This window comes from Zonotrichia leucophrys, chromosome 2, assembly GCF_028769735.1.
Source record: "Zonotrichia leucophrys gambelii isolate GWCS_2022_RI chromosome 2, RI_Zleu_2.0, whole genome shotgun sequence".
NCBI classification, from domain to species: domain Eukaryota; kingdom Metazoa; phylum Chordata; class Aves; order Passeriformes; family Passerellidae; genus Zonotrichia; species Zonotrichia leucophrys.
The window spans coordinates 119436900-119460302 of NC_088171.1; the positions used below are offsets into that span (position 1 = coordinate 119436900).

Consider the following 23403-nt stretch of genomic DNA (forward strand, 5'->3'; position numbering starts at 1 on the left):
AATGAGGTTTCATTTAGAAGCTTCTACACTGTAGGAAACTATTAATGATTTATATTCCAGGTTTGGAAAATGAACTTTATTTGAATGACACTAATATTTATTGAAGCTAGACATTTCTGATGGTGGTGATCATGATGATATAACTTATATAATGCACATCTTCAGGACACATAACTAGACTTTTGTCGATTGCCTTATGAGGGGCATTGTTTTAGAACATAACATGTTTGTATTTTTTTCAATTGTATATAGTTGATGATCTGAAATCGACGTAGAGTCTATAAAGATGACTTCCCTGATATCAGTTGATCATCTAGCCCTAAATGTTTCTGCTGACTGAACCACAAGACTAGTCATCGTGTAGAGAATTTTTCCCTTCTTCTCTTCAGCCTGAACTTTAAAATCATGTTATTCTTGCATGAGATCAATGCTTGTGATTTATTTTGAGATCAACATTTTTAGATAAGCTCAATCAAACCTTTAAGGAAGATAATTTTATCTCAGTGCTACAGCTGTTATCTGATACTGCCTTTGCCCATAAAATCCACTTGCTTTTAGTATGATGCATGAATAATAATACATACTGGCTACTGAGTGTTGTGGATTACCCATCTTAACCCACCTATTGCAGTGTACACCTTCCCCTAAAGAGTTCTGCAGTTTTGATTATTCTCTTCTGAGATGACCATGGCCTAAGGAGAGTTTCTGGGACATAGTATTTGTTGGATACTTTGCATTTTATTTCTCTGTGTTTGCATAATTCATTAGTCACTAAACCTAATCCTGAAACCTGTATTCTCCATTGGAGCCACTCAGAAATTTGGATATATGTATTCTACAAGTATAAATCAAAGATTTTTTTGCTAGGGATTAATTATTTTTATCTTTTTTTTAAAGCCAGTACGAGGAGGAGGGATTAAATCCATGTTTTCTAGATGGCAGCTATAACATGTATATTGTATAAGATGTATAAGATGTATATTGTGCTCCTGTGTTGATGTGTGGTGCCTTGAAGATGACAGTTTCTCTTGTTTTAATATGGCCAAGTGTTAGGAGGAATATTATCTTTGTTCAAGATGGATACCACTACAAAAAGTTTAAAGTTGCTTAATAACGAGGACATACAGCCCTCATCGGTAAAAACTCTGAGATTTCATTTCAATATGCCTTCACAGAAAATCTCTGAGTTACTACTGGAGGAAAGTAGTAAAATGACTCTCTGTAGGTAAAGGAATATTATAAAAATGCCTATTATGACAGTCAATGACAAACATATTTTAAAGTTCCTGCACAGAAATGAGTGAGATTTTTAGGTTTTTGTGTACTTTTTTGGGAGAAGGAATACTTTGTTTGATGGACCTAGAGCAACCATTTTATATCCTTTATAATCCAAGAATGGTGTGAAAGAGCTTCAGTTTTCCTTGTTTTCAGTACATGTTTCATTGGGGTACGGGGACTAGAACATACACTGCTGCCTGCTGCAGTACGGCACAAGGTTTTGCCGTGGGAAATGCAAGTATATCTAAGATGGCCTGTCCCACCAGTAAGAACAACATAAGCTTCCCCTGAGAATTTGGAGTTGGAGAATGCATGGGGCGGTGAACTACTGGACAGTTGGTACATGATACAATATTTCTGTGTTTGTGCTCAAAACTGCAGGATTAGTAATGGTAGAATAAGAATGCTATTTCTGTCCTGGAGTTTGTTACAGAACCTGTGATATGCACTATGAGGTTGACAGTCCAGCCATCCAGAAGTTCCCTGGCCTGGACTGATCCTGAGAATGAATTTTGTCAAGTTAGTCAGAGCTGCATTGAAGTTGTCTTAGTATGTCTAAACTTTAAATGTCAAAAGCTATGTGTCAAATCCAGAAAGCTTTGTTTGGCAGGTAGGAAAACTGGCTATTGGGAGCTCTGTGGCCATCTTCTGGATGTTTAGGAAAATGCATAAATATTTCCTTGAATATTGAGTTAAATAATAGTAGTCTGGCATATATTAAAGTAGTAGCATTTTATTTTCTTATGATTGGATGCCCATAAGTCTTCTCAGGTGTATATTGTGTGTTTAGAAAAATGCAAGTCTTGAAAAATCCCCTCAACAAATTTTTATTATGTGTTATTTCTTCCTGTAATTATTTAAGGACCACAAATAAAAACAAAAATATTAGATATCTCTGATGTTCCAAAACTTTCATTCTTACCAGAACTCCAGATCTGTAATTTCAGGTGTGTATAGCATATGAAAATATTGCCAGATTTTAAGCTACTTTTAAGTACAGGTGATCAGGAATAATGCAGCAATAAGACATTTTATACCTTGCCATTTTGTAGAATCATAGAATGGTTTGAGTTGGAAGGGACCTTAAAGTTCCACCCCTTTCCATGACCTGAAACACCTTTCACTAGATCAAATTACTCTAGGCCCCACATAACCTGGGAACACTCCCAGAGATGGGATATCCACAGCTTCTCTGGGCAACCTGTTCCAGTGTTTCCCACCCTCACAGTAAAGAATTTATTCCTAATATCTAATCTAAACACAGCCTCATTTAGTTTAAAGCTGTTCTATCACTACATGCCCTTGTAAAAAGTCCCTCTACAGCTTTTTGTAGCCCCTTTTTAGGTACTGGAAGGTGCTGTAAGGTCTCCCTAGACCATTCTCTTCTCCAGGCTGAGCAACTCCAACTGTCTCAGGCTGTCTTACAGGAGAGGTGCTCCAGCCCTCTGAGCACTTTGGTGACCCTCCTCTGGACTTGCTCCAGCAGGTCCATGCCCTTGCTTTTTGGGGAGTTCCAGAGCTGGACACACCAGGCAGGGTCTCACAAGAGTGGAGTAGAGGCAGAGAATACCTGCCTTGACCTGCTGGTCACACTGCTTTTGATGCAGCCCAGGGTGGGGTTGGCTTTCTGGGTGCACCTTTCAGGTGCACATTGCAGAGTAATGTCAAGCTTCTTGTTTACCAACACTCAGCAGTCCTTCTGCCCAGGGCTGCTCTCAGTCCATTCTTTACCCAGCTCGTACTTGTGTTGGGAGTGCTCTGACCCGGGTGTAGGACCTTGCATTTGGCCATGTTGAACTTCCATGAGGTTGGCACAGCCATCCCACCTCCTCTCAGGCCTGCCAAGGTCCCACTGGATGGCATTCCTTCCCTCCAGCCTGTCAACTGCATCACACAGCTCGATTGTCATCAACAAACATGCTGAGGGTGCACCTGACCTCACTGTCCATGTTACTAAAATAAACAGCGCCCATTCTAATACCATCCTCTGAGGAATGCCATTCACCACTGGTTTCCACTTTGACACTGAGCTATTGGCCACTGTTCTTTGGAGTGTGGCCATCCAGCAATGGCCCTCTGAGTGATCCACCCATTAAAGCCATGTCTCTCCAGATTACAGACAAGGATTTTGTATGGAAGAATGTCAAATGCCCTGCACAAGTCCATGTAGATGTTGTCAGTTGTTCTTTTTGAGAAAGACCTGAACTTGTGTTGTGCCTTTTGTTTTGAAAATTGATTTTATGCTGTTGAATTGAGAACATCAAAGTCTAAAAATCACTTTTCAAAGAGAAATAATATCGCTGAGTGGAGAAATTAGGTATTGGACAAATAAAGCTCTTCTGCCAAGAAGCATTTGCAAAAGCTAGGCATTTTAAGGACTCATGGAATTGTTAACAATGTTCAGTTTTCTTTGGAAAGAAAGTTAATTTCTCGGTAAGCTAGAAATGAAGCAGAATGTCCTAAGCAGAAAACCTGTACTGTGGAAGATTCTCATTCTAGACTCAGAAGGATTTTATTTTATTAAAATATAATGCAAAGGTTTTGAGAGGTGGCTTTTACATCAGAGAAGATGCTGTAACACTGTATTAATTTACATCTTTATTTTTCCATACTTACCATTGTGCTGCTGCAGATTGTCAAATGGATAGAAGACTGGAATGGCCATGTAAAAAATGGTTTTAATAATCCATGCTAATTTTAAGAGACAGGACAAACAACTGATTTAGTGTTTTAAATATTAAAAATGTGTAAGGCAAATGGCTAATACAGTGTGAGATACACTTTTTAGGCAATCTGCTTAAAGTAGACATGATAATAATAATTAAAATATAATAAGTTACAGGATGTAAGTTATAAGTTAATAAATATAAGTTATAAGTTAATAAATTACATTGTTATTACATTCTTTGTTAGATAGATTTCATTTAATTGTAGCATGCCAAACCTTTCTTGCAATCACAGTACATTGTTCTTCCAGTCCTCTTCAGAAACCAAGCTAATGACAGAATGAGTGTTCCAGCTGAGAGAGGCTGTGTTAGCATTAACAGCTCCTCTCCAGATTTGTTGCTGATCAGAGATGGCAGTAGTTGTGGCTGTGGAAAATTTCTGAAGGATTGTGGAAACATGTTCATACCAATTATTTCATTGTTCAGCACCCTTACAGCACAGAGTGTTGTTACCATCCTAAAGTAGAAACAAGTGCCCTGAATTTGTCTTTGTAATTCACCACACAACTGAGTTGGCTGGATACTTGTGATGCCTGATCAAATTTCAGCACCAGTAATTACTTGTAAAAGGGAGGATCTTTTTAAAGACATTAAATAGGCAGCTAGTTACCTAAATAATTACCGTGTTAAACCTTGCCCATGAGCCTTAGCTGATGCTGGGAAGCAAACTTCTCACCCCTTTATTTGTAATGGTTAGTAAGAGTGGTTGGTCTGTTGTATAGTTGTCAGTCACATTATGATATAAAACTATGGCAAATGTTGTCTGTGAGAAACAGCTGCTGTAAAAGTAAAGGTAAAGCACTCTCCTTTATTTCTGGAGGATTTGCTTTTGACATCAGAAGACCTCTCCCAACAAAGGCAGGAGAGCAGTTTTTAACAGTCCACTTCTTATCTGCTGCTTGGTGTCTTGCAGCAGGGCAATGATGATGCAGCTTTAAAACTTCCATTCTCTACATTCACCATCATGCAGAGTCAGGCTTTAAATACTCTAAGCTGGGGGAAGTCAGAAATTGTTGTTCATAGTAACTTTTATTCTAACAAAGCCATAGGATTTAAGGTTGAATAAACTAGATGTGTCAGTTTTTCTGGTGTTAAGAGTTTTTTTGTGATTAGGATTAAGTTTTGATGGAAAAGGTTACAGTTTGAAGAAGTGACTAAATTGTCAGATTGAAAGTTTTTAGTGTATGGGCATTTTGGCTATACCTATGAATGTTTTACTTAAAATTGCAGTGTTGTTTCCATTTACTGTTTTCATGGAATGGGCATTCCCTTTGCCTCTAGTGTTCTGTGATTTTATAATGCTGTTTTCCTATTTAGAATATATAAAAGGTAAATAAAAACAATTATAGAAAGTGCAGAGAGCATAATCAATTACTTTTTGTCACCTATACAAAGAAGTGACATAAGGTTTTTCTTTTTGAAAAATGCTGATGTTGTTACTAGCAATTACATGAACCAGAGACAGCAACCATTGTTACAATTTCTTTATTGAAATTCAACTATTTTAAATTGTCAGTGTATTATTTGAAAATAAAGTAACTGACAGGAACCTATTTGACTGCTGAAGTCATGAGTCTGCTAAGGGTTAAGAAATTAACAGGAATTCTAAATACTCCTGTACTGTAATGGTGACTGTCTCTAGTTTTGTTCTCAGGATTCGGAATTAAGGTTTCTTTGGTCAGTTTTGGGTTTTGTTTTTTTTTAATGTTATGGTAAATATACAAGAGTTTCAATTTTTTGAGGGATTATTTTGTGAAAACTGGAGTACATATTATTCCACCTGACATCTGCACCCGAAAAATTATATCGCTGTTGGGATTTTCTGTCTACTGCTCATAGGGTGCAAATCTCCCTCCTCTCAGTCAGCCAAGACATTCTGTGAGTTCGGCAATTGCAAAGAAAACTGTTAGGAGTTCAGTGCGCACTCACTGTGGTGCAGCAGTGTCTTGGAATGAAATAAGTGTTTTTATATCCAACGCTTTTTGGGATTCTTTATCCTAGTCTCTGCTAATGGAGTTGTGTTATCAGTGACTAAAAGAGTACTGTTAATATTAATGAGGCTCAAGACAACAAAAAGGTCTGTGTGACTGACATGGTAAATACCACCTCCAGAAGAATCACTGTGCTAAGATTGCTGCAACAAGCTCCTTAAAAAAGTTTCTTCCACAGAATCCTTTTTCTTTTCCTTTGATGCCACATTATCAAGAGAGAGAGCTAAAAAGAGTTTACAGGTTTAATTCTGTGGTTGCAAAGATCAAAGATTTCTAAGTTTGTAAAATTTTATTTTGGCAACGTGTCCTCAGAAGCTTCTTTACATGCTTGTCTGAAAGATACAGTTCATTTTAGTGTCTTGCTACTGTTTCCAATTTAGTAAAGAATAAATTTGAGGCATTCTGGGCAATTCAATTACTCAGTTCAGTGTCTTCTCTAAATTCAGAGTAAGTTCTAGGGAGCAATAGGATTTACACAAACCATTTTACAAAAAGCACACTCATTTAGATTATGGGTATTTTAAAATTTTATGTCTTTTATGTAATATAATCAGAGAGGTTAGTAGAGCTTTTTGAGTGAGACATATAGTAGTGCATACTGGTTTTTTCCATACTGTTTTTTTTTGCTACTTTGTTCTTTTAGTACTGATCTTTGACAGGCAACATAGGCAAATGGGTAGCAAAAAACATTTGGCATTTTTTGGAACAGATTTTTGGAAATTATAGGATTACCTTTTATATTTTCTTTTACCGTACTTGAAAATAAAAGTATTTTAAGGGGTGAGTCAACACAGGATAAAATTGTCCTGTCCACTCCCAAGTTACAAATACCCATTCACAGGGATATGTGAAAGCAGAAGAAAAGGGTCCCAATCTTCAATATGAGAAAATAAGTCGGCATCAAAACCAAATGAACTATATTAACATTATGGGAAATTGCTAAGAAAAATTAATTTGACTGTTAGAGAGTTTATGTGGTTGTAGAATGGATTGACCTTGGTTATGCAAAATGCATCCATGTGATGGAGAGCTGGTTGATGATAGCTGGATTTTCAGAGATGAGGTGAAAAGAAGCTTGAATTAGGTTTTTACTACCTCCAAGAGTGAAATTATCTTCTCCATTTGGGATTGAAGAAATTCATAGCACCTTTAAGTCTGGTTGATGCAACCTGGCTATTATACTCTATGGGCATTAGTATTGTGCCTGGGCTAAATAATAATCTGAAGTTATTAAAAACTGTCTAATTGCAGTGAGGGATAGAAGGATTAGTCAAAATAGGTCTTTTTCAATTTGATCCACTTTAGTATTATTGAATTACTGTAAATATATATTTAACTCCTGTCATATGTCTTAGGTGTTGATGAGGCATTTAAATTACAATTGCAGTTCTCTTAGAGCTTTGTTCCTTTAAAAGGAGAAATTGCTGTAAGGAATTCATCAAAACTGAGAGGTAGCCAAATAGAGTTAATGATGAAAAGTACAGTAAAAACCCCCAAAGAATTCATGTAGTTATGATATATCAAATAGTGTAGACTTATATATGTACAGACTTACATATTAGCTTATACTGCTGCACTCTTTAGTGTGATTTTATTAAGAGTAAAATCAGCTCTCTACTCAGCTGATAATGCATATCTTGCAATATTATCTCTTGCATTTTGTCAAAGAAGGTGTCTTGATAACATGGTATGATTTGAAAACAATTTTCAAGTGTTTTTATGTATTTCACTTATTTTCACCACCAGGAGAAACTTTTCTTTGGATTTGAAGTTCTAATCTGGAAATGTTTCTTACCAAATCTCATAAAGCTCTAAGAGATGCTTGCTTCCAATCTGTCAGAGTTTTCAGCATGGTAGAATTATATATATATGATGACTTGAGCACTCCTTGTGATATACTGATGTTTGTAAAAAGTTAAAAGTTCTGAGACCAACTCTGCATATTTACTGTGCTGCAGAATAGAAATAATTGAAGCATGATGGAAGCAAGCATAGGGAAACCTTGGGCAGGCATCTGCAGAAAATATGAGCAAATTCTTGTTCAGAGGATTTATTTCTTGTTCACAAGTTCTTCTTCAGAGGATTTAGGAAATACTTTGCATTCTATTGAGAAATTTTACTTTATTCTCTGAAGTTCCACCTGGTTTTATAGGATCATTTCCACTTTGTATTGTGAAGAAAGAGATAAGAGAAATGTACATATTGCCTTGTAATTGCAGTATAATGTGTTATGCATGCTGGCCATGATGAGATTTGCATAAAAAAGGTGTCCATTGGTTAATCTGATATTGCTGATTTAATTTTAGAAAGCAGATAAATGTATGCTTAAATTTGTTGTCACTTTCCTGGCACATCTGCCATTTTCATTTCCATAGTTTTTTGAAAAGTCATTTTGATAATATTGCAGCTGAGGAAAATGAAGAATGTATTGTTTCCAGGCAATTTCACTAATGGAACAAAATATGATACATGGTACAGCAGCATGCAGAGAGCAGTATGTATAGTTTTCAGATCTAACCTTACTTTTACTTATTGTAGTAAAAGACATGTAGAAAGCATTTTTCTGAATTTGTTTTTCAATCTGTTTTGTTTTCAGGCATTGCTATTTCTGATGAACTTGATAAGGTAAGACTGATAAAAGATGTCTAATGAGCAATACAAAGAGACAGATGATTATGATAAGGCACATGCCACTGTCCTGGCATACACACCTCTGTTTTTTAGGTTCAGAAGAAATTTGGTATGGAAAGCTGTATGGGTAAGTACAGTATATGTGGATACATTAAGATCTTGACCAAGGATGAGCTTTCAAGTGTGGAAAAAAAAAAATGACTGAGTTTAAGAGACTGTTGGTGAGACCATGGAAATGCTTTTGAACTTGACACCATCTTTGCTTAATATAGTCTGTTGGATTACTTTGCCTACTTCTTAGAAACATTTAGCCTTGAATACCTTTTATTAATGAAATAAAATTCTGTATTTCCAAATATGATTTGTGAGAATACTTAGAAATTATTTTTACCCATATTTACTCAGGAATGCACAAGGCATAAAGATCAGTCTTTACCTGCTTGCTGAATGCAAAAATGGTGTCTTCAGTTCTGGCCGTTTTTGATACCTTACACAGTTAACATGAATTTTAATTAAAGATGAAATAAATTCTACATGGAAAGAGTAATCAAGCTAGGTTTATTTAAGTACTTACAGAAACAGAACCAATTTTTTCCCTATTCCCAGCAGTGAGCAGCAGTGTGCTTCTTGTGCCAAGAAACTTGCATTGTGTTCTTGGTGTCAGAAACCATTGCTGTCAGGAAAATGAGTTCAAAAGATACATAAGACACAGGAATTATGCCTAATATAGAACACTTTGTTTTTTTAAATAACTTTCATTTCTGTTGGTAAAATGAGGACACAAATCCATCTGACACAAGTCATATAAAATACCTTCACTGAGTTCTTCAAGGAAGGCCAGTTAGGTAAGACTGATGAATGTTACCATGCAGTCAAGTGTGTCTGTGGCTGCCATTTCCAAACTATGGCTGAAGTCTTCCCACTGTTTCCGTAACTGGGCTTAGAAGGTAATGGTGATGGTAAAAACAATTAGAAAGTCCTTCCATTAGAACCCTCACCTCTAAGAATACTTAAGAACTCAATTTGTTATGGTTTTGTTGTTGGAAAAACCCTAAAAGATACTCTGTGAGGGAGGAAGAAGACAATTTAGGCTAGAGCCTGATATCACATACAATATTTTAGCAAATAATTTCTGGTTGGTTTGGTTTTTATAAAACTATGATATCTTATTGTTCAGAAACATTAATGTTTTTTAAATTTAGTTATTTAGTATGAAAACTGGATTGGAGAACATAATTGGGAAATTTCCACAGGATGCAGTTTGAGTGAAGAGTCAGGTTTTTTTTGTTACTATATACTTTATTTTTTTATAATTTAAAACTGGAGGGTGGTAGGCATTAAAAAAAAAACTTGAAATTAGGTTATATATATTCAATTAATACATTGAATGTTCTTGAAATCAAAAGCTATTTCTACAAAATCCCCAAACAATTAAACTCTCTAACATGCACCAGTTGTGCAGTACAGCTCAGCATGCTTTCAACGTAGATTTAGAGAAGAGGGATTTTTTTACCTCCATGATGTTCAGTGGACTTCATTTCTATTTCTTGTTTGACCCTTTAAGGATTTTTAATTAATGTAAAATCTAGTCTGTTTTAAGAATAGAAGCATGGCCAGGAGCATTCTGTGGAATTCTGCCTCCTAGGAATGATCCCTTACACAAGCTAATTCCTGAAATGTTCCTGTGACTTGTTTCTTCATGTATTATTTGTCTTGGGCCAAAAGCAGCTAAAGACAACCTGAAAATACTTGTTTTAACATTAAAGAGAATTGGTTCTATTTCACATGAATGTGTTCACATGTGCTGTTTATTTTTCAGGTATAAATGCAGTCAAGTTTTAAATTTTTAATACCTGCTGATACTAGAGCTTCCTTATCTAAACTGTAGCAGCACTGAAGAATTTTTGAAATCACATTCATCTATGGTTTGGATGAACAATTTAACTCATGAGGAGCATGTCTTTGGACTAGAACAGCATGGCCAAACTTGGCATTGCATTCTAGCAAAACATCAGCATTGCAGAGATGTTATGAGAGACATATAAACCTCTTCTGTGTGCTCTTCCTTGCTTTACTGTCTTCATGGACAGGAGTATTTTGGGGAGCTAAGACTATGACAAGAGCCCATAATTATCCTGTTTTATCTGTGGTTTAGATGGTGAATCTAGAGAAAACAGAAAATGCATATGTATGTTTCTTTATTTTTGATTCTTTATTTTTGTTTCTGATTGTCTTTTTTCAAAAAAAATATTTCTTTCTGAGTTCAGTAACCTCTAGCTGCCTTTGTCAGGGGAGTACTTAATCAGCATTTTTGGCTGATGTAACTCCCCCTCTAAGTAATCCAGTTAATTAGTTAGTTGCTTAGTTACTCTAGCATTTGGATTTGGAAAACCAGTTTGCTCTGAATCACTTTTGTGAAAGAGTGTTTCATTTAAATGGATTCTTGCCAAATATCTCCTAGTATTTTTGTCAGTACTTAGAGCTTTTGTCCGAGGCAGTAATAGAGAAAATACAGGCACACAAGGTGAGTCTTTCAGTCAATATGGAATTTTTCAGTTTGACATAATCATCTAAAATTTCTGAGTTTACTGATAACCTTGCAAAAAAAGCCAAAAAAATCCTAAAATTACTGCAATTAAAATAGGTTTATTGTAGTGATTACCTTCTTTTTCATTTACTTCAGGCTTGCAGAGGTGTTCTGTCTCTCTTGATGATTCAGCCTCTGTCTCTAGGCCATGGAAGCTATGTCAAGTCAGAAACTGGCACTGCAAGTACACTGTGTAAGGAAAGGAAATAAGAGGGGATACCTTGTCAGTCACGTATTTTTAAATGCAGATTTAATATAATACATATTTCTGAACTGACTCACCCTCATTGCCACTGAACAGAAACTATTGCAGGATTTTAGGAACCTGCACACTTCTATGCATAATGTCAAGGGTTTAATGTAAACAAAGAAGAGCTAGGATGTTTGCCTTTTTTTTAAATATTCACACAGTTCTAGGCTGAAAAAAAATACTCTAGAGGAAAACACTGAAGAGTGAAACCTGTCATAAGATTGTGACATTTGTCTGAAATTCCCAGTGATCTATAGTGGGAGATAATGAAGGAATAGAGATCCAGAGTTAGACCTAAGTGAAGATCTGAAAATGAATAGTAAATTTTGACCCTCAATGTTAATATTAATTTTTTTTCTATGCTGGCTAGGGCATACTTTCTTCTCATATGTAGTATTCTAAAATGAAAACAGGTTACAATTAATAAAATACAGCAAACGACTATTCTTAAGTCATAAAAATAAACAAATTTCTTCTCATCCCAAAGTATTTCTCACTTTGGAGATTCCCTTCAAATCCATATTAGAAAATAGGAATACTAAACTTTTTAAGTGATGTGTAAATAAATGGATATACAAATGCTGTCCTCTCAGGTAGACGTTGCATCCAGCAACCACATCTCAGCCCAGTGTGAAGAGTAGAATCAGCTGTCTGTCAGTCTTTCCCTTCTTCTCTTTTTCTCCACATAAAGGGAGCTTGAGTTTGGTAGCCACTGATGTGGATAAGTGGATGACACCTGGACTGCACCATGAAATAGTCCTCTTTGTTTTAGTGCAGATTTAAATACCTACCTGTACTGAAAATATTTCTGTGCACGTTAATGTCACTGTCAATATCTTCTGCTATTTATGGATGAACATAAATTGGAAATCAATTAAGATTCTAAATTTATATAAAAAAACCAACTGAAACTATAACATCTTGCTTGAGAACACAATACTTCGTCTCAGTATTTTTCAGGCCTTTGAAACAGACTGCCAAATGAACATCCTGGTGTTCTGAATAGAGCTGTCTCTGCTTCGCCATTTGGTGCTTTCACTGAGGCTGCTTATGTAGTTGAAAGGAGGACAATAAATTAGGTCAGTGAAACCATAGTGTACTGAACTAACACAATTCAAAAAGGAAAGTAAGGTGATAAAGTGGGGCAAAGCACGACTGTGTAATGTAAATTACATTTCTGTTAAGTAGAGTATGAAAGTGCTACTTTATCCCTAAAATGCCTACAAAAGAAATTAGCATAGTGAAGACAGTCACAGAGTGCATGTTCTACTTATGTATATGTTGATTTTGCAGTGTATAGTGTCAGGAAAAACTTATGGGCAAATTTTTTGGTGCTTTGCATTTTCATTTAAGGGACTGAAAGCTTTTAGCAAGATTGACAGTGCAAGTTATTCTAACTAACTCGTTCCAGGAACAATTTTTATTAATTATTAGAAACTATCCTAGGGAGAAAGGGACAGGATAAAATAACTAGAATAACAGTAATAAATCTCAGAAGGGGCCAGATGGTTAATTAACTAATGTAAGCACCTTGTGTAATGAAGGCATTATGAGCAGCGAAACAACCTTTTTTCTAAGCTCAAAAGAATTGTTACACTTGTGATAATTTACACTTGTCAAGTGCCCAGAGGTGACTGTCATCTAGTGTACATTACTTGACTATGCCACAGCTCCAAATAGAGGCACAAAACAGGTATTTGTAAGTACATAAAAAACCTCAACTCCAGTGGTTAAGTATCCTAAAACGTCTGATGCCATGGATTCAATTATCAGTGGTCCTTGCAGAAAAAAAAAAAATTGTGTAAAATTGAATTAGACAGTCAAGTGATTGAGAAATATGGACAGAGGTATGGGGAGTGGAGTGTGGAAAAACAATCACAGGCACATTGCAGAAAGCAAAACAAAAGAACAAGGGTGAATGAGTCAGATCCAGGACCTGGATTACATTTGACTCTCAAAATAGAGGTTCTTGTGCTCAGCAAAATTGTAGCGTGTCGTCAGAGGGTAAATATAGTCATATTGAAAGCACTTTGCAACTTTTCTTTTTGGTTGTTTTTGTTTGTTACTTTCATTTCAATAGAGGCCTCTACTTCAAACTGCTTTTACTGTATCTGTTTCAATTAGGAGGAGATTTTCAAAAGTGGTTTGTTTTTAGGAAAGAGATAAAATATGGTTTCTAGGCTACCTAGTCAGTGTGCTGTACTTTTTCCAGATGCTTTTTGTTTGGAAAGCATTCTTTTATGGCAGGAATATTTATTGGGGCACTAAGTTAGCTAACAGCCAAGGATTTGCTTTCCTATAATTTTCACTCATTAAATGATAGAAATATATCTCTCCTAATTAGGCACACTGTGTTTGAAATACCTTTAGTAGCCTATGAACAATTTCACTGAAGAAAAATAATTATTCCTATCCCATAATTTCATATCCTTTTTTTCTGTTATACAGATGTGTTTTTTAGTTTGACTATGCTGTTCTAAATGACCCTTTATATACAACCATTCTAGTATAATTGAAAACAGAAATACTCAGTACATCACAATGCTATTTCATACAATTTAAGGACAACTTGTTACTTTAATCTAAGATGGTGCAAGTTATTGCTATTGTTTTGAATATGTCAGTTATATTTTGCTTGCTTCTTGTAATCCTGTCCAGTTTATTGTCCTCCAGTAAGTGATTAAAAATAGTTTCAGAAATGCTTTTTATTTGAATGTTAATACCATTTTCAGAATAGAAAGATACATTATGTAAAGCCCAGCAGGGTTATTTTTAAAATGCAAAATGCAGATGTAGTTACTAGTTTTGCATTAATTCATAATGCAAATAAGAGTGATGCTATTAATCTACAACAGTCTTTTGGTTGAGTTTTTTTAGTACAAGTGGCCTTGTGTTGCTTAGCAGAATAGATACACTGAAGGTTTTAAGAACTGTGCATTTATTAAAAAAAGTGATTTTTCTACAGTTGCAGTTAAAAAAAAATAAAGGAGTGATTTGAGGCATCAGGGCATCAGGGTACACAATTATTTCTTGGAATTTTGTTAATGAAGAACTTTTCCTCAGTTCGTCATTGTTTCTGGGTATTTTGTAGCCCTCTAAAATGGTAATGCAATGTATTGGTTTTGTACTTCTAAAATTTTTTTTTCTCTGTTTACATCTGTGGTTGAGACCAAACAGTCCATTGGTATTTTTTTTTTATTTTATTTCTGTTCAGGACACAGCAGGTTTTAATACCCCCCTTCTCAGACCTCGTGTTATTGGAGAATGGATTGGCCGTGAAGAGAATGATGCAGACCCTCTGGCTGCTGAGATGCTGCAGCCACCAATACCAAGGAATAAAAATGAGCAGTGGGACAGCGAGGATAGCAGCAGTCCTGGAGGAAGGTGGGTTTTTGATCTGGCCTAGAAACTTTTATTTTGTGAAACAGAGGTGTCTTTGTTACAAAAATCCCATTTCTGAGGGCAGAGTGCAGAGGTTTTGAATTCTCATGCCATAGTGTGGGCACATGCAGAATAAGTAGAAGTCATTAATATGTGACTTTTTTCTTCTCATGCTTTTCTAAATTATTAACTTAATACCCATTTGCAATCCTATGGATTAATTCCCATGAGAAAAGCTAAGTGTATTTTGACATGGTTGGGGTCCATTGTGTAATAATATTGTGATGTATAGCTTCATTCAGATACTTCATACCCTTCCATCTTTCCCAGGCTGGTAGTAGCTATTTATTAATCTTCCTGACACTTCAGTGATAAATCTGGTTTTCTCATTTAAAGGAGAGATAGGCAAGGGAAGCAGTATCTATGTTATTTTTAACAGGACTTCCTAAATTCATTTTCATTTCACATCTTAGCTTTTTTGCTGTTAATAACAAGTCTTTCTCAAAGAGAAATTTTGTTCTCTGCAGTAAATAATTTCTGAAGATTTATTGTGCTTGACTGAAAGAGTTTGTGCTTCAGCTACGTGGGAGAGAATTTTATAATTCAAGGAGTCAATTTTCCATGATTTAAAGATATGTTTATCACAGAAGGTTAAGTACTCACAGACTTGCTTTAAAAGGGATAAATCTTCTGCACTGCCTCTGTTAATTGACTTAAGCACCTACATTTCTCCCTTAGCCTTGGAGCATATTCCCTGGGTTGTAACTAGTACTTTGATTGGAGCAGACACCTTTTTCTTCCTTACTTTGGAAGGCAGAAACTGTGCTTTCCCTTTGAAAAGGTCTGAGGTATTCCTTCACTTCACATTCTTCCATGTACCTTCTACATTGGAATTCACCTCTGTGTCACACTGAAACTAATGTGTCACTTGCTGTGCTCTTACAGACTGCATTCCTTAACTTTCCCCACATCTTGGGAATATTTGTTATCCATGAGTACTGCATTTAATTAGATTATCGTGGGGGTAGCTGTCAGTACTACTATTTCAAAGAAGTAGCAGCATGTAGTAATGATCCCTCAGCCAGCCCTTGGACAGGAACCAGCACAACTCAGACTCTGGGTCTCTTCAGTGCAGTTCCTGGGAAAATAATGGAGTCAGCAACTGGCACTGCAGCTTGATTGTGCAGGCCTGGATTTCTTTTTCCTTATTCAGCAGTTCAGTAAAGGCATTGAATAAAGATCTGTTCCATGTTTCAGAGCAAATTGAGGATATTGTATCCCTTCTTTCAATAGAAAGGAGAAGGAATAAGCATCTCTGTCTAATTTCCAGAAGAGAGCAAAGAGGTCTAGTTCTGAGCAGCAGACATGATTCAAAGCAGCACGTTTTTCCCTTTGTAGAGGATGGTACAAACTGAGAGAAACCTCACAGCTAATTAAAAATGTGATTAATGGCTTTGAGTATAGTATTTGAGGAATCATGTCAAGTATCATGACAAAATCAGGTCTCCTGGTGTGTGAATAAGGAGAATATAGGGAACTTGATGCCAGGAAAGACTCATGGGATACTGATGTCTCTGTTTGTAGGTGTAGTAAGTGCTGAAGGCCTACTGAAAAATATGTATTGCTAAGTGGGAGTACTGATTTTCAGTGGAAATGAGTAACTACTAAATTACATGCGGCATATGGATTTACATTTGGATGACTGATTTTATGTCTGGGATAATTCTTTGCTTCATTAGCATTTCATCAGCTTTTGTATGGTATTTATAAAAATCATGTTTGCAGTCTTGCAAACGAATCATAAAGTTGCAGAACTTCAAGATTGTGATGATTCTAAAATTGGTGTCAACTATATATGGAAATTTTAAAGACCCATGTTGATTAGGGTTAATCTGAATATTTAATAATATTTCACTAATAACTGGCAGTTTCTTCAAGGTCTGATTTAATGTTACTGTGAATTAAAGTGCTATTAGCAGAATTTTGGAAATGACCACACACCAAATGCACAAGACAAGTACCAAGTAATAATAACTTCGTTTTAATGTAGTGAATAATTAGTGCATCTTAAAATAGTGGGACGAGTGTTTTGCTCTCAAAAGAGTGACTTTATCAGTTGTAAAGAAAGTTTGTCTATGTCATCTGTATTGCAGTAATCTATTTCATAGTTAATGTAGCCTTAAGTAGTTAAGTTACCTTTTGTAAAAACAAGTTTCATTTTGGAAAATGAAAGAGAGGGCAATTTGAAATATCCACATTCAGTGTTTCCAATTTTATCTTGTTAAATTTTATTTAGTAACACTTTTAATAAAGGGTGATAGATTGTTTATCACTATTTATCAAGATTTATGGGATAAACCAGCAAACTCTTAGAACTAATTATAATACTCAGTTAAAATACAAGAATGGGAAAATCAAAACTGTAATAATTTTATTATTTCCAGGTTGTATGTTTTGTTTTACTTGCCACTAAACATAAGGGAATTGTACATATATGAAACACAGTATAAATATCCAAAGGATTAGGCACTGACAAATCACTGGTAGAGTAAGTGGCATTAGTGAAGTGGGTGTGACACAATCACCATTTCCTCCTGAAAAACATGCATTCCTGTGATGATGAGCAGCGGAAGCAGACGTGTCATGTATTTGAAAGCCAGGCCCGGTAACTCAAAATGAAAAAAAAAAAAAAAAAAGAGCAACTAAAAGGACAGGTGTCACTCCTGCTCTGACTGGGAAGGACAATGTAGCCAGTCTGAAGTAGCTCTGTTAGAGATGTCTTGTCAACTGGATGAAGGGTCGCCTTTTTGTCCTCAATGTTCTGGATTGCTACAGAGGAAAGATTGTGTTTGTCACTGGTTTTGCACTGCTCTCTGTTGCTGCTGGAAGGAAGAAAGGCAAGGTATTAATAAGTGATAAGAGACCATAGAAAAGTGCTGAGGGCAGTCCTGCTGGTACTGAGCTCATGTTTCAGAAATTTGAACTCCATGAAAATAGGATTAAACTCATTTCCAAGTCACTATTAGTAGTTTTCTCCATGAAAAATTTCTTGGAGGAATCTTCCTCCAGGGATAATGTATGTACACAGTGGGGAATTTGAGTGATTTTTCTTAGATACTCTTGTCTCTTCGAGCGTGGAATGAACTAGGACAGCATAACCTGATGTCCTAAACTCAAAGCCTGTTCTTCATCTCCAAGGTGCACTTTGTCTTATTTTTGCTGAAGAAATGAACAATTGTTGACTATATTAAAAATCATACATTTGCAACAATTCTGCCTTCCTGCAACAGACTGTAAGGACAGTCTGAGGTGCTGGTGGTACGCTCATGAGGTGCCCCTCATGTGGGGCACCAAACTTCTGTCTGCTTTGTGTTGATACAGTAAGGAATGACAAACTGTAGCAAGTCCTGCCTTAGACCTTTCTAACATCTGTGCAATTCCAGTTGTCTGTTATTTAGGTCAGAGGCACAACTCAACAAATCAGGAAAAATGGTATAATCCTGTGGGGTAATGGTATCAAAACCACTTTAGAGAGCAGTTCTTTATTGTCAACTTCTTGCTATGCTTATCAATATCAATAGCTTATCAATAGCTTAGCAATACTGATTACTAATTGACATCCTGTCATACTATATGTGTAGCTTATTTAGTGCACATTATTTTATGTGCACTTGATTAGTGCACATAAAAATCAATGGGAAATTTCCCAAATTCAATCAAAACTTTAAGTAGAAACTGAAAATACTAAATGTCTTAGAACATCCAATGATCAGGGAATGAGTGATGTATTTTGAAGAGGGCACCAGTAAGAGAAAGTTGTGCTTTCCTCCCTCACAGCTTAAAAATGGAGCCAAAGACCAAAGGATTAAAACATCAACAGCAGCAACATAAGAAGCTGCTGGCTGCCATGCTTTCTCAGGACTCCTTTGATTCTGCTCAAAGCACAGCTCCATCTGTAACTGAAGAAGACATTGACAATGAAGATGATGCAATGGAACTACTGGGTAACTGCAAAAAATTATGTGTATTTTCTGAATTTTTTTATTATAAAAAGTCAAACAGAGATTAGTCAGAAACTGCTCCCTATGCTTGAAGCTAAAGTATTTAGCAGCTGTGTGAAGGTTCATTGGGGTTTAACATGAAACTTTCAGGAGAAATATAAGGAGGACCATAAATGTGTGTGAATAAACTCCTAGCAGCATCCAAATTGCATGAAATCAAATGCTTCAGGTGCTTAAAGTAATTACTTTGGTTTCCTACATAAATCCCTTCCACATTTTGCTTGCAGAATGTATTTCTCTACAAGGAACAGAATCAGCTTCACTGTCTTTCATCTGGTTCTACTTTTTCTTAGCTGCATCACAGTTTTAGCCAGTAGATTTTTTTTTACTTACTAGCTACATAAAGTTTATGTAATGTGAATATGTAACCTCTTCAGAGGATTTGGTTGTAATTTTCCACTAGACTGTATTGTATTTTAAATTGCACTCTAGAAGACTTCATGCTCATTGCTGCCTCCCTTTCCCAGAATTACTAATTGTATTTAATTAATAATGGTTCTAATTGTACTTAATAATTTCTTTTCTGCTATTTTTCAGATTTTCAGTGTATGATGCTTAAAAGGCAGACATGGATTTCATTATTTGTTAACAGTTTCTGTTCAGTGGAACTTTATGTGGGTTCAAATCATGGGAAATTCACAATCTCAGAATAACTGAAGTTTCTTGAGTTCATGAATTCTGGCATGATTTTTCTCTTTCAGGTTGGACTTAATCTAAAAATCAGGAAAACACATGCTACTCATTTTACTTTCTATATTTCTTTTGCATCCTTACTATAGTCTTCAAAGAAACACAGTATAGGTAAAGTTGGAGGGGACTGCTGGAGGTATCTAGCACAACCTTTTGCTCAAAAAAAATCAGCTATAGAAGGTTCTTATGAGTGAGCTTTGACTTTCTCCAAAGATGGAGTTTCTACAACATCTCTGGTCAGCCTGTTCTGGTGCTTGACCATGCTTATGGTAAAAAAAAAAAAAAAAATATATATATATTCTGTTTAATTAATTGCAAATTAATACATTATTTCCTTTAATTTTTCAGTAGTTTTAAGTTTGATATATGCATCTCTTTTACAAGAAAGAAGAGAATGGCCTGGATCACTCATTATTTATCACATACAGAATAGATTTTTTGTTAATTTCTGTGCAGATAGTGAGCAAAATGTATCCAATAGATGTACAGGTGTTTTCTTCCAGACAGTTGAATCCCTGAAGGTAGCTGGAATCAAGAAGGCAGTATAAAGGAATTTTCTAGTGTCTTGACACTTGGGTAGAAAATGATCTATGTACAAGCTAGTATTTTGGGTTTTTTTTTTAATAAGTACTTGATTGTAAGAATACATTCTAGTTTTGTGCCATGCCAAAGAACTAAGAAAGTTCATGAGCAGGACCTCCAGTTTGAGTAGGGTGTTATATAAATGAATGTAAGATTCTGAGGCAAACTCCTGACATATTTGAGGAGTAGCCATGCTTGTAGTGATTATAATATTGCCATGTAATAGTAACACCCACTGAGTACTCAATATACACTGAGCTTTTAGTGGTATTTAAAGTGCTGTGCTTCTGAAAAACTGGCTTTTATTTTAATTCTCATTTTGCAATTTGCTGACAGTGTATGTTATATTTGGTATAGTGGTTACACTACACTACATCCCTCAGAAATGCTCAAAATTTGAGACTATGACTGTGTTACATGGGAAGGATGTTTTAGTTTTCATTTGAAGGTAACATAAAGAAATTCAGCTCCTGTCAGCAAATATAGGTATTTTTCATTGCTGTGTTTTCCAAGTCAGTAACTGTTACTGTGATTGGTTTTTTTGGTTTTTGGTTTTTTTTTTATTATTATGCACCACATTAGTCTATTAACTGCTTTGTTGCTTTTTCCACAACCTATATGCAGTATAACTAATTTCAAGTCATGGCTTTCTGCCATCATTGAATTGCAGAGCATCGTTGCATATAGCTCTTTGATTTGTTCTCTTCAGAGTTCAGTATTCTTTGTTTATTCAACTCTTTCTTAAAAAATTACAAAACTTTATGCTCCTAAGTCAGGATTCTGGGAAAACTGTTCTACAATTTATAGCAGATAATTTGAAGTGTACACTACATTTAAAATGCAGAACACAAACATCCATCTTTAGGTGTGTTCAAGAGGATCTTTTTCAGATTTTGGTTGATTTATTTAGGTATTAAAAGCATGAAGCTGATTTTTACATATTTTCTTTAAAAAAACTCCATCGCCTAGGTGAGTCAATGAAGCTTTTAGCTAGAATTCTTTTATATTCCAAATAAAAGAAGCAATTACATTGTTATCCATTTCAAAAGAAATTTATGTGCAAAGAAGAAAAAGAATGTTACAGGGCCTATATTCTGATTTCAGTTATCACTTTTTATATGTAAGATAAGATGCATAGGAGAGCTGTTCCCATGCTGGTGACTTTCTAAGTGTGTTCAGTTAAGCAGGTGACTGAAATACATTAGTGACAGACAACATCATAATGGAAAGGATCTTCTTGACTTCAAAAAGCTGAGAACTATAACTGTCAATTCACATGTGTTTGTAAATCTTGAAGGGTCTGGGATGTCTGGGACAAAATTATATCAAGGGACTAATTTTTTACACATCATAATGCCAAGTATTGTGTTTCATAAATCTAACCGGGAGCTGGCATAATCATTTGAGAAATTCTGCAGCCCTTTTTGGAGTTCTAAGACTTTTGGGCTTAAGCTGTGTCTCATATTTTGGTGAAGTCCACTGAGACTTAGAAATTATGTTACTCTCTCAGTATCTCACTGATGTGCATTGGAGAGGGCTGAACTGTTATTTTCCCTGAAGTTGCTGTGAATATTGATTATACAGTCACCAAAGCATGACTCGTTTGGTTTTAAAAAATCAATTGACTAAGTCTAAAAATATAATTGCTCAAGTGTATTGCTGTGCATAAACATACACATTATAAAAATATATGGATTTCTGTAGCACACTTGTATACTATAATGCATACTTAAATACACATTCTTGAAGTTTTTACAAGTTAAGGAAGATGAGAAAGACATTCTGTGTTGTTTTACACAATCATGGCATAGAGAACAAGTCCTGTGAGGAGCAGCTTAGGCAATGAGGGTCGTTTGGCCTGGAGAAAAGGAGGCTCAGAGGAAACCTTTTCACATTCTCCAACTTTCTGAAACAAGGTCAGATGGAGTTTTCTGTCTTCTCCCATGTAAGAAGTGATAGGACAAGGCCACAGGTCATGCCAGGGGAGATTTAGGTTAAATATTAGGAAAAGTTTTTTCATGGAAGGGTTTGTCAAGTATTTTAACAGGCTGCCCAAGGAAATGGCTGAGTCATTAACCCTGGAGGGATTTAAAAGATGTGTAGATGTGACACATGGTTTAGTGGTGGACTTGGCAGTGCTAGGGCAATGGTTGAACTTGATGATCTTAATGGTCTTTTCCAGCCTAAATGATTCTGTGATTCCATGATATTTAGTCATAATACTCAAGCAGCAATTTCTTGGATTTGCCCAATCTCTCTGTGTGCTCACAGTACTAAAAGTGTTACCATGTGTTAACAGATGCTGTGCAGTAGTTAACTCTATAGCATCTCTGCAAAGGGGACCCAGAAGTTCACTCATACAACTGTGGTTGAAGTTGAAGCCAAATTCCTGCAATTGATGCATATGCCAGTCTGTTTGATTCTGAAGAGCATCTCTGATTTCAATGCAAATAATCTTATATCTGAGCTGAACTTCATTGTTTGGAGCATCGGGACTTGTAAAACTCTTATTTTCTTTGGAGCTGTTTTCACAAAAATGATGGGTTTTTCTCCATAATGTATAAATTTGAAGTGAAAGTTCAGTGATTGTTTGCCTCTGTTTATTATGTGTAATTCCTTCTCTACAGTAATAAACCAGAATCTTTAAAGATAGAAATGCACTTCAATTAGTAATAAACTTTACAATTATTGCTTTGGGAGATACCTGATGTGTTATTTTTCCTTTAATAACTCTTCTTCTAATCTTTAGAATTTCTTTTTTCTCTTCAAGAGTTTTCAAATGTTAATTATTTAATTATTTTAACACCCTTGAAAGGTTGTCTGGTGATATATTTACATTTTATAACAAGAGAAGATAAATAGAATATAGTGGAGATTGCATTTGCCTGAAGGATGAGACTGTAGCTCAGTGTCTGGTAGTTTACCCCTTAAATATCTATACTGCTTTTTTAATGAGCCTCTGAGTCATTAATGAAAGGGTGTGCAATCTGCAGTGTTTTCAGTGCATTTCCTCTGATTTAACAGATGTTTTCCTTGGTTTCTAAAGGTCTTTGACAATGTGCAGGAAACTGACTCTAGGCATGATAAATTATACTAATACTAGCAGCAGGTTGTTGTTTTTTGTTGACTTTCCCAGATGAACAAAACCTTCTCCATTATGTGACTAGAATACAGAATTATCAGAAGAGAGACCACAAAGCCCTGGGAAAGATGATGTGAGTTGTAC

General features: G+C 35.6%; 1 protein-coding gene across 10 annotated transcripts in view; it reads left to right on the forward strand.

The window, feature by feature from the left end:
• The window catches only part of C2H8orf34 (chromosome 2 C8orf34 homolog), a 150280-nt gene that overhangs the window by 39182 nt on the left and 87695 nt on the right, over positions 1 to 23403 (forward strand). For 7 of the 10 annotated variants that reach the window (XM_064706199.1, XM_064706195.1, XM_064706196.1 and 4 more), the window contains 3 exons: positions 8592 to 8620; positions 14678 to 14847; positions 18682 to 18848. In XM_064706199.1, coding sequence (XP_064562269.1) covers positions 8592 to 8620; positions 14678 to 14847; positions 18682 to 18848 — 366 coding nt within the window. Of the gene's footprint in view, positions 1 to 8591; positions 8621 to 8719; positions 8754 to 14677; positions 14848 to 18681; positions 18849 to 23403 lie in introns of all 10 variants that reach the window. The other 3 variants (XM_064706202.1, XM_064706203.1, XM_064706204.1) reach the window with 1 other exon arrangement.